Below are 12,606 nucleotides of genomic sequence, written 5' to 3' on the forward strand. Positions count from 1 at the left end.
TATTCAGCACATGCTAACGTACGGTGGTAACACAGAACTATATTCAGATTCGGAAACGCATACACTATATGCGTGCACAATTCATTTTCATGTATAGTATGTTTAAACATAAATTCAACAAATGTTAACTATGATAGCGTCACATATCTTTATCCGGATGCGGATTCAGACACGCTACATGCGTGCATAATTCATTTTCATGTATAGTATATTTATACATAAGATTCAACACATGCTAACGTATAGTCGTGACACATGCCCATATTCAGATGCCGGAGAGGACGATGACGAAACAATTGCCGAGACGGTGTTGCGGCAGTATCAGATGGATCGGCTCAAATACTACTACGCAGTTGTGGAATGTGATGCAGTAGAAACTGCTCGCGCCATATACAAGGAATGCGATGGCCAGGAATTCCTCAACAGTGGTATGTTGGCTGTCCGTGTCTGCGTCCCGTGTAGTTTCGTTCCGCATCATTCTTACTGAAACTCTTTTTAGGCATTTAATCGCCCTTCGTATTCGTTATGTACAACCATGTTGGTTGTATCACCTCCTGTGATCATACCGGGATCCTTTGATATTGACGCTCTGGTGTAGGTAAGTGTGTGGCTTCTGTCACAGTCATAGGGTTAGCTGCACTAGTGATCATATTAACTACAGCTGTCTGCAATTAATTCCCTCGGCAATGTCGCTCTTCCCACTTGCATAGGGTGTGTGATGGATCTGCGCTTCATACCGGCGGACATGGAATTCGACGAGGAAGTGAAACAGGTCGCAACCATGGTTCCAACGTATGTAAATTCGTCCACAACGTCTTTTATAGTTAGATGCGCGTATAGGTATCGTATAAACCGCTGCATACACGCACATGCTTCTGCGTTTTGTATCATAACCCTTCTTAGGTGTATTTGAGAGTTCTCAGCAGTCGAGAAGCTTCCCGCCTGGAGACCTGTACATACATTGCTCTATAGTTTTATGGGACGTTCGGCAAATTTGCTCGACTTTGCTATCGTCATATAAAGTCGGTGTGATATACGCTTTATTTTAGGTGTATATTACAACTGGTGTATCTGTGTCACTTAATATGCATCTCTATTTCATATGAATAGGAACTACGAGCCACGAGACTTTACCAGCGGGGCACAGCAACAGTCGAAACTCAAGGTGACGTGGGACCAGAACGATCCCGAGCGGGCGGTTACATTGCACACAGCCGTCACAGAAGAGCAATTGGAGGAAATGGATTTCAAGGTAAGTGAAGTGAATATTCGGGAGTTATAACACCATTTCATCGCGTCTTGTGCATGGATGCAAGAGTCCTTGGTGTGTGCGATTCGCATTTACTTCTCACCCACCCTTACCCCATGGAACTCGAGCGCGTGTGTTTGCGTTCGATACACCCAGTGTCTCCACTCCATCCTTTATGGCCTTCTAACATGGTGATAGCACGTGCGAGAGATTGCTTTGCGAGGTTCAGCTGAATACACTGAGACTTGCGTATGTCTCTACATTTGGTAGCAGCACCCATATACACCTGTTGGTGGCATGCAATAACACGTCCGAATACTAACACGTGCGCTTACCGTCCATCATCCTTCACCCACAGAACTTCCTGGCCTCCGGAAGCAGCGACGACGAGAGCGACGATGACGATGCCGGCAAGCAGAAGTACAGTGAGCTCATTGCCGAGCTGAAGGGCACCGAAGCGGCCAAGGGAGATGAGGTGGATATGGAGATCACCTTTGCGCCAGGGCTGAAGGATGATGCGAATGCCATGCTCAAGAAAAAGGAAGCACGGGATGCGGCGGAGAAGCTGGGTGTGTGGGATCAGTACCTGCACAAGAAGAGAGAGAAGAAGAAAACCGCAAGGAAAGGTACGTACACTGCTGCGAATTCCTCAGAGGGTTGTTATCATATCAAATTGGATATTGAAATTGTATACAGTATTGTACCTTGCGGATACTGTGTTTGCCCGCGGTCTATGCTTGCCAACAGCCTTGATCCTTCATTGCTCCAAGAATGCGTATCTGTCGTATACATATGTATGCTTGATGGGTTTGTATAGTGTTGGTAGCTCATTAGAGCTATCACAATGTACGCTGAGGAGTACTACCGAATGATCCTTTGTACACATATCTTGTCTTTCATTTTATGTAAATGTATATAAACATCTTTAGCTGCCAAGGAAGGTACGGAGATGCTGGACGATGACGATGATGTGGCTATTGACCGCAACGATCCGTTCTTCGATGAAGACTTTGGCTCAGATTTTGAAGATCCCGATGAATCGCGTGGAAACAAAGCTACTAAACCAAGCAGTGCCACACAGGTACGTGGAATGCAAGAATCGATCAGACGAAATGGTATAGTCAAGTGGTATCTGACGCGTCGATACAGTTATTGACTACAAATGGGTAGACTTCTCTAGATTTGAGTGCCACAGATTTCAAGCAACCACTCAGCTAATCGGGAACATATCTGATTTGTAGACAAACGTGGGTTGGATGAAATATTGTTATTGAGATGAGTTTCGGAGGCATAAGTACGTGGTATACGTTGCTCATTCAACCGAGATGCAAGTCGCACATGTGTGGAAGGTTAAGATACCGAAGTGTTTGAAAATGGGGTTATAGCATTTCAATTGAACGTTGATGACGTTATTTGGAGTATGGATAAACATAATGCAAGTCGCGCATGTGTGGGAGGTTAAGATGCCTAAGAAGATGAAATGGGGTTAAAGCATATCAATTGAACGTCGATGATGTTATTTGGAGTATGGATATACATGTGCACCGCTTAAAGGGGAAGTTGCTGAAGACTGTTACACTGTAAAAATCCCCCCTGTTTGATATTTCATTCTTCGATTTTTTTGCAATTAGGAGTAGACAAAGACTGGTTCTCGAGGACGAATCTACTTGCGGTTTTCTTGTTTTCTACTAACGTACAACCCCATTGTGCACATGTACACAAGAAATCGAAGGTAGGGAAGAAGGCAGACGCCGCGCCCGATGTAGATATGGAATTGTTGCTGCTACCCGATAATGTAGCAGAAACAGGCAAAGAGCACTTTGATCTGAAGGAGATAATTAAACAAGAGAAACAGAAAGGCAGGAAGGGCAAGAAGAAGTCTAAAAAGGTATGTAAATTACAATCAAATCGAGAGAAATGTTATATGTTCCATGCATTCCTGCTGTAGTTATATCAACGCCTTGCATTGTATGCTCATTCGCCAATGTTACACATGCTTGCTGACTCTCAGGGAGCCGCTGAGGCTGTAGCTGATGATTTCAAAGTGGATGTAGCAGATGACCGTTTTCAAGCACTCTTCAAGAAGGCCGAATACGCGATCGACCCCACAGACGCAAAGTATAAATCAACGAAAGCTATGAAAACGTTACAGGACGAAAGGACAAAGCGAAGGAACAAAAATGAGGTATGCCTCACTTAATTGGTTATTTTCGAGTTCAGGTGTGTGAGTTTGTGTACGGTTTGGGAAACTTTTTCTCAAGTGCGAGTACGAGAGGTCATCAGTAGCTACGCGAGCGTATGCAGACACTTTTACGGTCACCTAATGCAAAATGTCTTCTAGAGAACATTCCATGTTAACGTTTTGCTGATACTGACATATATATATCCTGAAATCAATTGAAACTCTACAAGCAGAATGGGCATGCTGAGGAGCCCCAGCAAAAGAAGGCAAAGAATAAAACAACTAGTACGAAGGCGTTGGTGGATTCAATCAAGAGGCAAGCAGCCAACAATAAGAGTAGCAAAGCAGGGAAGCGGAGTGGTAGAACTGCCGAGTGATTGTAATACTCGCTAAAGTGAAAAGTCCAATAAATTATAAATTTAGTATAACACCGATGACTTTTTCGAATATTGATGTATTTCGAAACTTGCTTCTAGTACCTAGGCCGAAATTATGCACATGTGTCTCTTTATACGAGAAAAGTCGTAAGGTGTCTGTACTTCGTCGAAAAAGTAACCAGGCCCATCAGTTTGTCAAATCGTGATGCTGCCACATGCAGGCTAGCATTTCCTTCGTACCATTTCAATCGAGGTTTCATCTCCTTTAACTTGATGACGGTCTTTCGCCGTATTACGCACTACCCCTACGTATACTATCCTCGTTATCGCTCCAAGCAAGCGAATTGTCACAACCGGTAGCACTAGCTAGTACCATATGAACTGAATTTTGAGTATCCCACAAGACATATAGCATATATTCACACTCAAACCAACGTATGATCTAATGAGTAATAATTGAAAGGTGATGTTTTTATTTTGCTTTGTTAAAACATTCATTAATAGCTAAGTTATCATAGTCCGAGATGTGGGTCGCTGTTGTTTGGTCAGTGCCTTCATTGACTATCTCGGAAGCATTTTAGAAGTAATCGTATTTTCACGCAGCACACATGCGTCATTCGTTGTTGGCGGGCTATTTGTGGACTTGAATAGCACTTTACCATCTGTCGACAGCACTACAAAGTTTCCATCTGGGAATAAAATACCGTACGATCCATCTCCCTCAGTATTCGCGCTCCAAACCTGTTCCTGTGTGCCGCCTCTATGCAAGGCGTACATAACCAACTCACCATCGTACTTCATTGTCATCTTACACTTGTTCGGGCAAAGAGCCTGAGATCCAGCGGAAAAGATTGTCGTATTGTCGATCGTGATAGTCAGGTCTTGATCAATTCTCATCTGTACACCGCAAGGTGCAATAAGGTCTTGCGTACCAATACTTGCACCCGGTGCCAGCAAAGCCGCCGAATTCTTCTCCAGATACGCATCGATAAGTATTTTGTCAATGTCAGACACGCGATTACTCGCTGCTGTGCCTGGTGATGACATTGAACTTTCCGAACTCGGCCCTCCGAGTGCCTCTGCCATCGAAATTCCGGCCACTGGTGCATCGACTACAGAGGACACAGGTACATCCGCTGCACTTCCACCTGTACCTACAACAGCCCCATCAGATACACCGACACCAGGTCGCGATGTAGTATCATCTTGACTGCCCGATACACTCACTTGACTGCTTCCTGTAGTTGTACTGGTTGTACTGGTTACGCCAGCAGCAGCTGTCGTCCCAAATGTATTTGTATTAGTGGTCGCGGCCGTGGTGGGATTGTATGTGGTCGTATAAGGATTTGTTGTGGATGTGTATGTGGTCGTGCCGGTAGTGGCGACATTGCTGAAAGGATTGGTAGATGTACTAGTGGTATCCGAGTATGTGTACGTGGGGTACGTGTATGTTGTTGGGTATGTAAATTGCCTTCTTTTTCTCGTGCTCTTGTCACCATAGACCGGCAAGTGATGCCTTCTTCTCGAAAGGTAGCCATTACGGCTCTCATATGCTATTTGTTCTTGTGAAGAATCTGTGTGCGCACGACAACCAATATTCGCGACCAAAGCGCCGAGAAGTAAACTATATATAACCTTCATGTTGATGTTTTCTGATGTCTCCGAGTAGCAATGATTTTGTAAGCAATCAGTGTTCTCCTTTTTATGTCCATCAGAAACCATATTTTATATATAATTATTCTGGGGTTTTTTTTGGTTTTTTTAAAAACAAAATATTCGCCCTGGTATTGTCGGATTTTTTTATTTGTTTTCTTTATTTTCATTTGTTTTGATTTAAAAAAAAACAAAAGTTGGTTTGTTTTAAAATAAAATTTGGGTACATAGTACATACTGTATGTATGGCATTTGTTTTGTTTTTAAATAAAAAACTATTTTGTACACATGACACGAAATTATTAACCACCTCAGGCCCAGTTTCCTACCAGTCTCATACTTTTTCGAGTTTAATTTGCTTAAATATATTTAATGTGATTTTAAGCATTTGTGAGATGTGTTTGTTTTCTGCCGGTTTGATTGTTATCTGTCGGCTGAAAGCGCTCGACTTCAAAGTTAGAAAATGTAGCGCTGATACAACCCATTTGTTGCACTTATGTTAGGCCCTGGTCGGTCTTAAGGGCTTGACATATGTTAGCAGTTAGGCACATGTATATAGGCGTCCTCGTCTTAGCTATTCGAAGAGTGCGAACTCTGCGATTCTGCGGCGAGTTGCTCTATAATTTATCCATATCGAATTCTTCAATAGAGCTATTTTGTTTTGTTTTGTAAATAAATATAACTACATAGTATATTTAATTTAATTTACAACTGTATTTACATAACTCACATAAGCAATCACTCTGAAGCTAAGCGCAAAAGGTTTCCCGTTAAAATGTTTACAATACATAAAAATTGAACATTAACGTTCAATTTTTATTACGTATGTGGGATTATGGTCCTATGTATTTCTATGAAGGTACATTTTCTAGGTTAGCGATCTCGCCCCACAAGAGCGCCAAATACGAACGCAACCTTCTAAATACCTGATACTGACTATCGAATTCAAATTACATGGTCGATTCTTATTAGTCGACATAGCCTCAACGGTCCATTTTGTTGTTTCTAGGTGTAAATACGGAGCTCAAATTTGGGGGTTTTATGTATCACATGCAACCGTCGGAACCGTTAAAACGTGTATAAAACTAGCATTAACCTTCAATTTTTATTCAGTACAGCCGTAACGTATTTTTTAAATGACCTTTGCAGTCTGAAGTCTGATCACTCTTTTCTTTTTTCCATTTAAAACAAAAACAAGTTCGCAAGTTTCCGAATTTCGGTCTGTGGAATTGTGACCTACCGTGTGTCGAACTGTCGAGTATCGATGTGACTCTGTGATACTGTGCCCTCAGTCCCTCACTCACACTGCCTTGCGGGCCTGCCGCCCTATATCTCATAACTGGTTGCTAGAAACCAAAGTACCTGTATCCACTAACCTGGCTACTCTCTCTAGTAATAGAGCTAGAGTGACTAGTAGTACTGATTACCTATTTACCTGTAACCTGAGGGCTGAGTTATGAGTACCTGACTCCTGGGACCTGCACTGGCCAGTCTGTGTCGGTGACTCTGAAGTCTGAGACTAAGAGTCTGAGTCTGTGAGAAGACTGAAGAGTGGAGACTTGAGCTATATATTTGTTTTTTTTGTTTTTTAAAGACAAAAGCAAATGAAAGGTTTTTGTGTTTAAAAAAAACCCCCATAATGCTCCAAAAACTATTAACTAAAACAAAAAATGTATTTAGCAAACAAATTAGCAAGAGAGAGCATCAGCCTGGGCCCTGGCCTGGGTGACTGGGTCCTGGACTCCTGGCCTCTGGGGCCTTGAGCGGCTGAGCCCTGAGACCCTGAGAGGGTCATGAACTCATGACTCAAAAACGGGAACCCTTTTTTTAAGTTTTTAAAAACAAAAATTTAGGTATGTATGTATGTATGTATGCATGTGTCGTTTAAAAAAAATTTAATTTCATGCTTTTGATATTTATCAAAAAATCCTCTATGATTAAGCACATGCCACACAAATAAAACCTATTATTTCAATATTGTCAATATATTCAGCAGAAGCCAACTTTCACAATGATTAATTAATACTATTGGCCCAAATCCATATTTTGAATCGAGATAAATTTTTGAAATCGGTCACTTTTTAAAAATTAGGCAAAAACAAGAATTTTTAGGGTTTATAGTCACTCTCAGCTCAACTCTCAACGCGCCCAACAAGAAATTTGTTTTTGGGTTGTATTTGTTTTAAAAAAAAAATACCTCAAGTCTCAATAAGAGTACTTTTTAAGAATGTTGACTTTATTTAAAATAAAGTACCATTTTTCGAATACTTTCGTCGTTCCTACTCTTTTCGAGTTTCGACTTTCTTGCATTCCAGAGTACTCCACCATTGTCAAGTTCTCCCCGAGCCCCCAGACTCCAGTTACCCACCCGTCCACCTCACCAGTCCCAGCACTGTCTCGCATTTTATCTACTGACCTATAAAATCTCACTCTCGTCTGGTATTTTGAGTTTTCCTGAGATTTCCTCGAATTCTTCCCAGTTCCTTTTCTTCTTCTTCTCTGTAATAGTTTTATTTTGTAATTGAGTTTTTTGTTTTGTGCACAAGAAGAGAATATTTTGATTTTATGTTGCAATCTGAAGGCTATGCAGTAATAACTAATAGCAGAATGCACTACTAGACGTTAAATAGAGTCTCTCGAGGCTACTCTACTACTCTACTAGCTAGTAGTAGAGAGAGAGAGAGAGAGAGAGAAAGAGTAAGCCTCTATTACTGACTCAGGTCTCACTAGACTAGTAGAGACTCTTTCTCTCATACTATGTGTAGTAGAGAGGAGATGGAAAAGTAAACACTGGAACTCAAGTCTAGTCTCGCGAAGACTAAAATATTTATAAAAAATACGAATGTCTCCACCCTGCGACTTACGAGGAGACTGCGACTTCTTCGAAGAGTATTAAAAATTATGCAAGCATGTATCAGTATGTATTCTATTTTCGTAGTAAATACATAGAGAGCGAGAGAGAGAGCACCGTCCGATGACGATAGGATTACAAATAGAATCTGAATTGGTCTCGTCGGTATTGGCATTTCACTTAAAACCAAAAAAACAAACAGAACAGGAGGCTAAATATGAACAAAAGAGATGAAAATACTTATTTAGTATTTAGATATAATATATATAAAAATACTTTTTTTAGAGATGTGTTTTAGAACTTTTACTTTGAAGGTTTGGAACAATAGGGCTCTGTTTTTTTATTAAAAAATCAGGTGAACCTGTTATGCAATGTTGGTCTGTCAGATGATGAGCCTATTTTGTATTCTACCAGCAGAATTCAAAAGCCACTGTTCTTTTTATAAAAATATTTAAAAGCCTAAATATATGTTTTCCAAGATTGCTATGTCGACAATCGTCACTCGACCGCAGACGAATGTAGATCCGATATACGCGCATTTTAGAGGGTGATTTGCGACCTTGTTTGAGCAGTGTTCGCCAGTCGTCAGCGGCAGCTCACAAGCGGTTCGTTGGAGGGAGAACACATCGTCAAAAAGTGTCGTATATCCTCATGACCTCATCTCTCTAACTACATAGAGAGTTCATACTGGGGTATTCACAAACCAGGAAGGGGTATATAGTGATATATATATACGATACGAGTGTTGTAATGTTTGTATACTATGCGATATGCAGTACCTATTCGTTGCCGGTGGAAGACTTCATTATTTCTCTGTGAATGCCTGGCAGATCTTTAAAATAAGTATACCATATATGATAACACCTTAAAAAGTGATACTACTATATATATATATATATAATACACAAACAACAATAGCAAAACGAAACGCTTTAGGATAGTTAAATTATTCCGTGGAAGTATTAAGTTGATTGTATAAATATTCGAAGATGTCTAATTTGTATTCTGTCTCGAGACCAAAATCCAAAATTTTAAGTCACACCTTCAGGACAACTTTGCCTGTGGTCTTACCGCTTCTGAATAAACTCAATGCGGGCACAAGTTCACTGAATTCGAACTCGTGGCCCACATGAGGAGGCTCAAGACTGAGCGCCTCCATCTCCTCCATTAAAAGCAATAGAAGCTCGGCATCATTTAGTAGGTGGATCAAGTTGAAGCCCATGACACCTACATTCTTGCTGGGCACCTCAAGTAGATCTAACTTGGGTCGAAGCAGCCATTGGTAACCTAATCGTAACCACTCGTTCCATCCTAGTTTGTTAGAGTTTGGGGTCATATCAGCAGCACCATAGACGATATACCTTCCACCAGGCCTTAATCTGTCGTATACGGGCTGAAACCAATCGCCCAATACCGCATCCATGACGATATCAATTCCCTGATCCCGTACATCGTGAACAGGTTAGAAATTCATAATCGGAACAAACCAAATAGCGAGATAGGAAATATAATCACATTTAAGAACTTTCAAGCGCACTGATAAGGCGGGACGAACTTTGAAAAAAAACAAAAAACAACCACAATAAAAGGATAGTGTATATACTACATCGAGCGAACGCATGGTAATTACCCATACCGAGTGCGAAACAATCGATGCCTTGTGCTGGAGATATCCTAAAGCTGTGTCGATTTGCCCGCCCAATTCCTTCGCGGTCGTTCTAACTATAATTTGTTCTATGGATAGATGTGGGAACCTTTCCAGGAGTTTTAAAACTTTCTCTGGTCGACCAACTGTGCAGCGCAAAAGAAGTTGGAACAAACTTAAATGCGAACCATACTCCATGCCATAGATATTAGATATCAACACTAATTGCTTTCTATGGCCAGCACATAGACGTGGAAAATATAAAGTGGACCCTGACAACAGTCGCAATCGAAACGATAAACAATACCTGTGCCAATCACAGATGCGCCCAGTTTCTCACAGATCTTTAATGCTTGCATTCCACAACCACCTGAGCTGGTTGAAATAAATTGTAGCATCAATTATCGTATAGAAATGTTTCATTGCAACGCGCCAGTGTAGCCAGTACGACGAACGCATATCTAATATAAGATCGCTCATCATTCAATTATGCGCACATACAAAAAAAATGCACAATGCCCCGAAAAGATAATCTTGAGACCCCCAAAAATAGGTGGCAATATGCTCAGAGATGACTTGGTCATTATCATGTGCGGATATTAAGTAAAACTTGTGGCATCTGCAATATCTGATTGTCTACTTAAAAACTCAAAGGCAAATACATATACATAAGGTTGGTATCTTACCTGCGAGAGAATGGATAAAAACAACTTTTCCGCTTCTAATATTCCCGAGTTCTTTAAGCGCATAGTAGCTCGTAAGTGTTTGAGCAGTAAATGCGGCTCCTTGGGAGAAATTCCAGTTGTTTGGCATTTTTCTGATCTAAATCGAAAATTGAATGGTATAAATTGACGGACAAATATATAACGACACGCGCGCCTACAGCCCACGACTATAACTGAGGCAGGATTCGGTGATTATGTCAGAAAGAAGGGCACTTTTTTGACAGCGCACAATTGTACTAGCGATGGTGCAATCCAGAATCACTGTTATCTGGTCACTGATAGTTGCTCACCTGGTGTGCCGGCACATTTACGTACGAGGCGCAAGCACCAAACCGCATACATCCGTACACTCGATCTCCTACTGTGAACGACTGTGAATGCGTCTCTGCCAGTGCCCATACTCTCGGGTCTAACTTGACCAGTTGCCCTCCTCGGTTCATCTGCTCAGCCCCGTGTAAGGTGTCGTCCAGTCTTACGTCACCAGGCTATGATAAACAGGAAAAATTCGGGATGTGAATTAGGGCAGTCTCTGCCATCAAGCGTGGGGTGAAGAATACTTCAAGATATTAATTAAACAGCACTTTTCACCGAATTAAATGTTGTAAAAGACAGATGATAGAGCAGATTCGACATTCTATTCGACTACTATATTACATACGGAGTTTCATGACGTTCAGATTGCGAAGCTACTGACAATGTCATGGAGAAAATGGCGGCGATGGAAGAGTTAGCCCGAATTGTGTTCTATCTCGAAATACTGATCGCGTGTCTACTTGCCTTAGACATATCAAGAGCATACAATACGAGACCAACGAATACAAAAACAATGGAAGAGGCAAATCATGCCTTATTTTCAGTTTATATTACAAAGGTACTCGGAAAGCGTTGAAGCTGCAAGATTGTTAAACCCATGAGCTGTTAACGATGGATGCAGTGCGTGAAAACAAACCTCATAAAAGATAGGTACTCCACTACTATGCGCACATGCACGAGTAAATACTATCAGTGAACCACGGTTGAAACAATAGCCAATAGGGAAAAGAAACGCTACTAATCTGGACCATTTCAACTACTATCAAACCGATGGTAATTGCAATGGAGAAGGTGTAAACCAATACAGATGGCAGATACAACTGATCCTTAGAATCAAAACGAGAGATGAAAACGACACAAAAACAATAGATATATATATACATATATGTGTGTAAATATTATATATATATATATATATATGTATGTATATATATGTATGTATATATATATATATATACATATATATATATATATATATATATATACCGTTTATACTTTATAAGCTTTTGGACTTGTTTGAATGTCTATCCAGTATGTGTCCTTTGACCGTCGCTGTACATGCGCGTGTTTGTGTGACCAGAGTTGAATACAGAAGGGTATGACACTGTGGTGAGTGGGTGGTGGTGATATAGTGTGATGTCACTGTCCTGTTTTGACCACTGGAATATGGGAATTTCGACCACTGGTTAGTAGTTGAGTATGTCGGCTTGGTGTAGTTAAGAGTGTTCTCCTCGCATTGGCCGTTCATGTAAGTAGGCTGCTCTATCCGATTTACACTAGCATGCCTCACATCGATACAAAACGTTCCCAATTTTCGTGTTACGGTGCATTTAAGTGGTACCGTCAAGGTATTTGTGAGCCAAAACTGTCCTGCTGGTTGGATCTTGATACAGATACAACGTTTATCAATATATCATGCTTTCACCTGAGTCAGACCCCCTAAACCCTAAACCCTAAACCCTAACCCCCCCTTAACGTACCTTATGTTCACTGTACTCCTACCAACTATGTAGATACATGATCTAACTATATCTCAATGTTCAATTGCGTACGTACCACAACGAGTCTCGCTAGCATGCCGCAGTGGTGGGTGTTTCTGTGCATGCATCAC

At 41.1% G+C, this 12,606-nt stretch overlaps 3 protein-coding genes across 3 annotated transcripts; 1 reads left to right on the forward strand and 2 right to left on the reverse strand.

The window, feature by feature from the left end:
• Positions 1-232: 232 nt before the first annotated feature.
• On the forward strand, positions 233-3,808 carry SARC_09604 (hypothetical protein; the record flags this gene model as incomplete). Its single annotated transcript, XM_014296374.1, has 8 exons — positions 233-428; positions 711-792; positions 1,111-1,252; positions 1,608-1,875; positions 2,179-2,364; positions 2,881-3,137; positions 3,261-3,434; positions 3,665-3,808. The coding sequence occupies 8 exons, from the start codon at positions 233-235 to the stop codon at positions 3,806-3,808; spliced, it is 1,449 nt and encodes a 482-aa protein (XP_014151849.1).
• A 561-nt stretch (positions 3,809-4,369) lies between these two features.
• Positions 4,370-5,449, reverse strand: SARC_09605 (hypothetical protein; the record flags this gene model as incomplete). Its single annotated transcript, XM_014296375.1, has 1 exon — positions 4,370-5,449. One exon carries the CDS (start codon positions 5,447-5,449, stop codon positions 4,370-4,372), a length of 1,080 nt encoding a protein of 359 aa, XP_014151850.1.
• Positions 5,450-8,740: 3,291 nt separating this feature from the next.
• Positions 8,741-11,171, reverse strand: SARC_09606 (hypothetical protein). Its single transcript, XM_014296376.1, has 5 exons — positions 10,973-11,171; positions 10,644-10,779; positions 10,265-10,327; positions 9,949-10,103; positions 8,741-9,750 (listed from the first exon to the last, which is right to left on the reverse strand). Exons 1-5 carry the CDS (start codon positions 11,120-11,122, stop codon positions 9,349-9,351), a joined length of 906 nt encoding a protein of 301 aa, XP_014151851.1. The 5' UTR covers positions 11,123-11,171; the 3' UTR covers positions 8,741-9,348.
• Between the last annotated feature and the right edge of the window lie 1,435 nt (positions 11,172-12,606).

Source organism: Sphaeroforma arctica, assembly GCF_001186125.1.
Source record: "Sphaeroforma arctica JP610 unplaced genomic scaffold supercont1.998, whole genome shotgun sequence".
Classification (NCBI taxonomy): Eukaryota; class Ichthyosporea; order Ichthyophonida; genus Sphaeroforma; species Sphaeroforma arctica.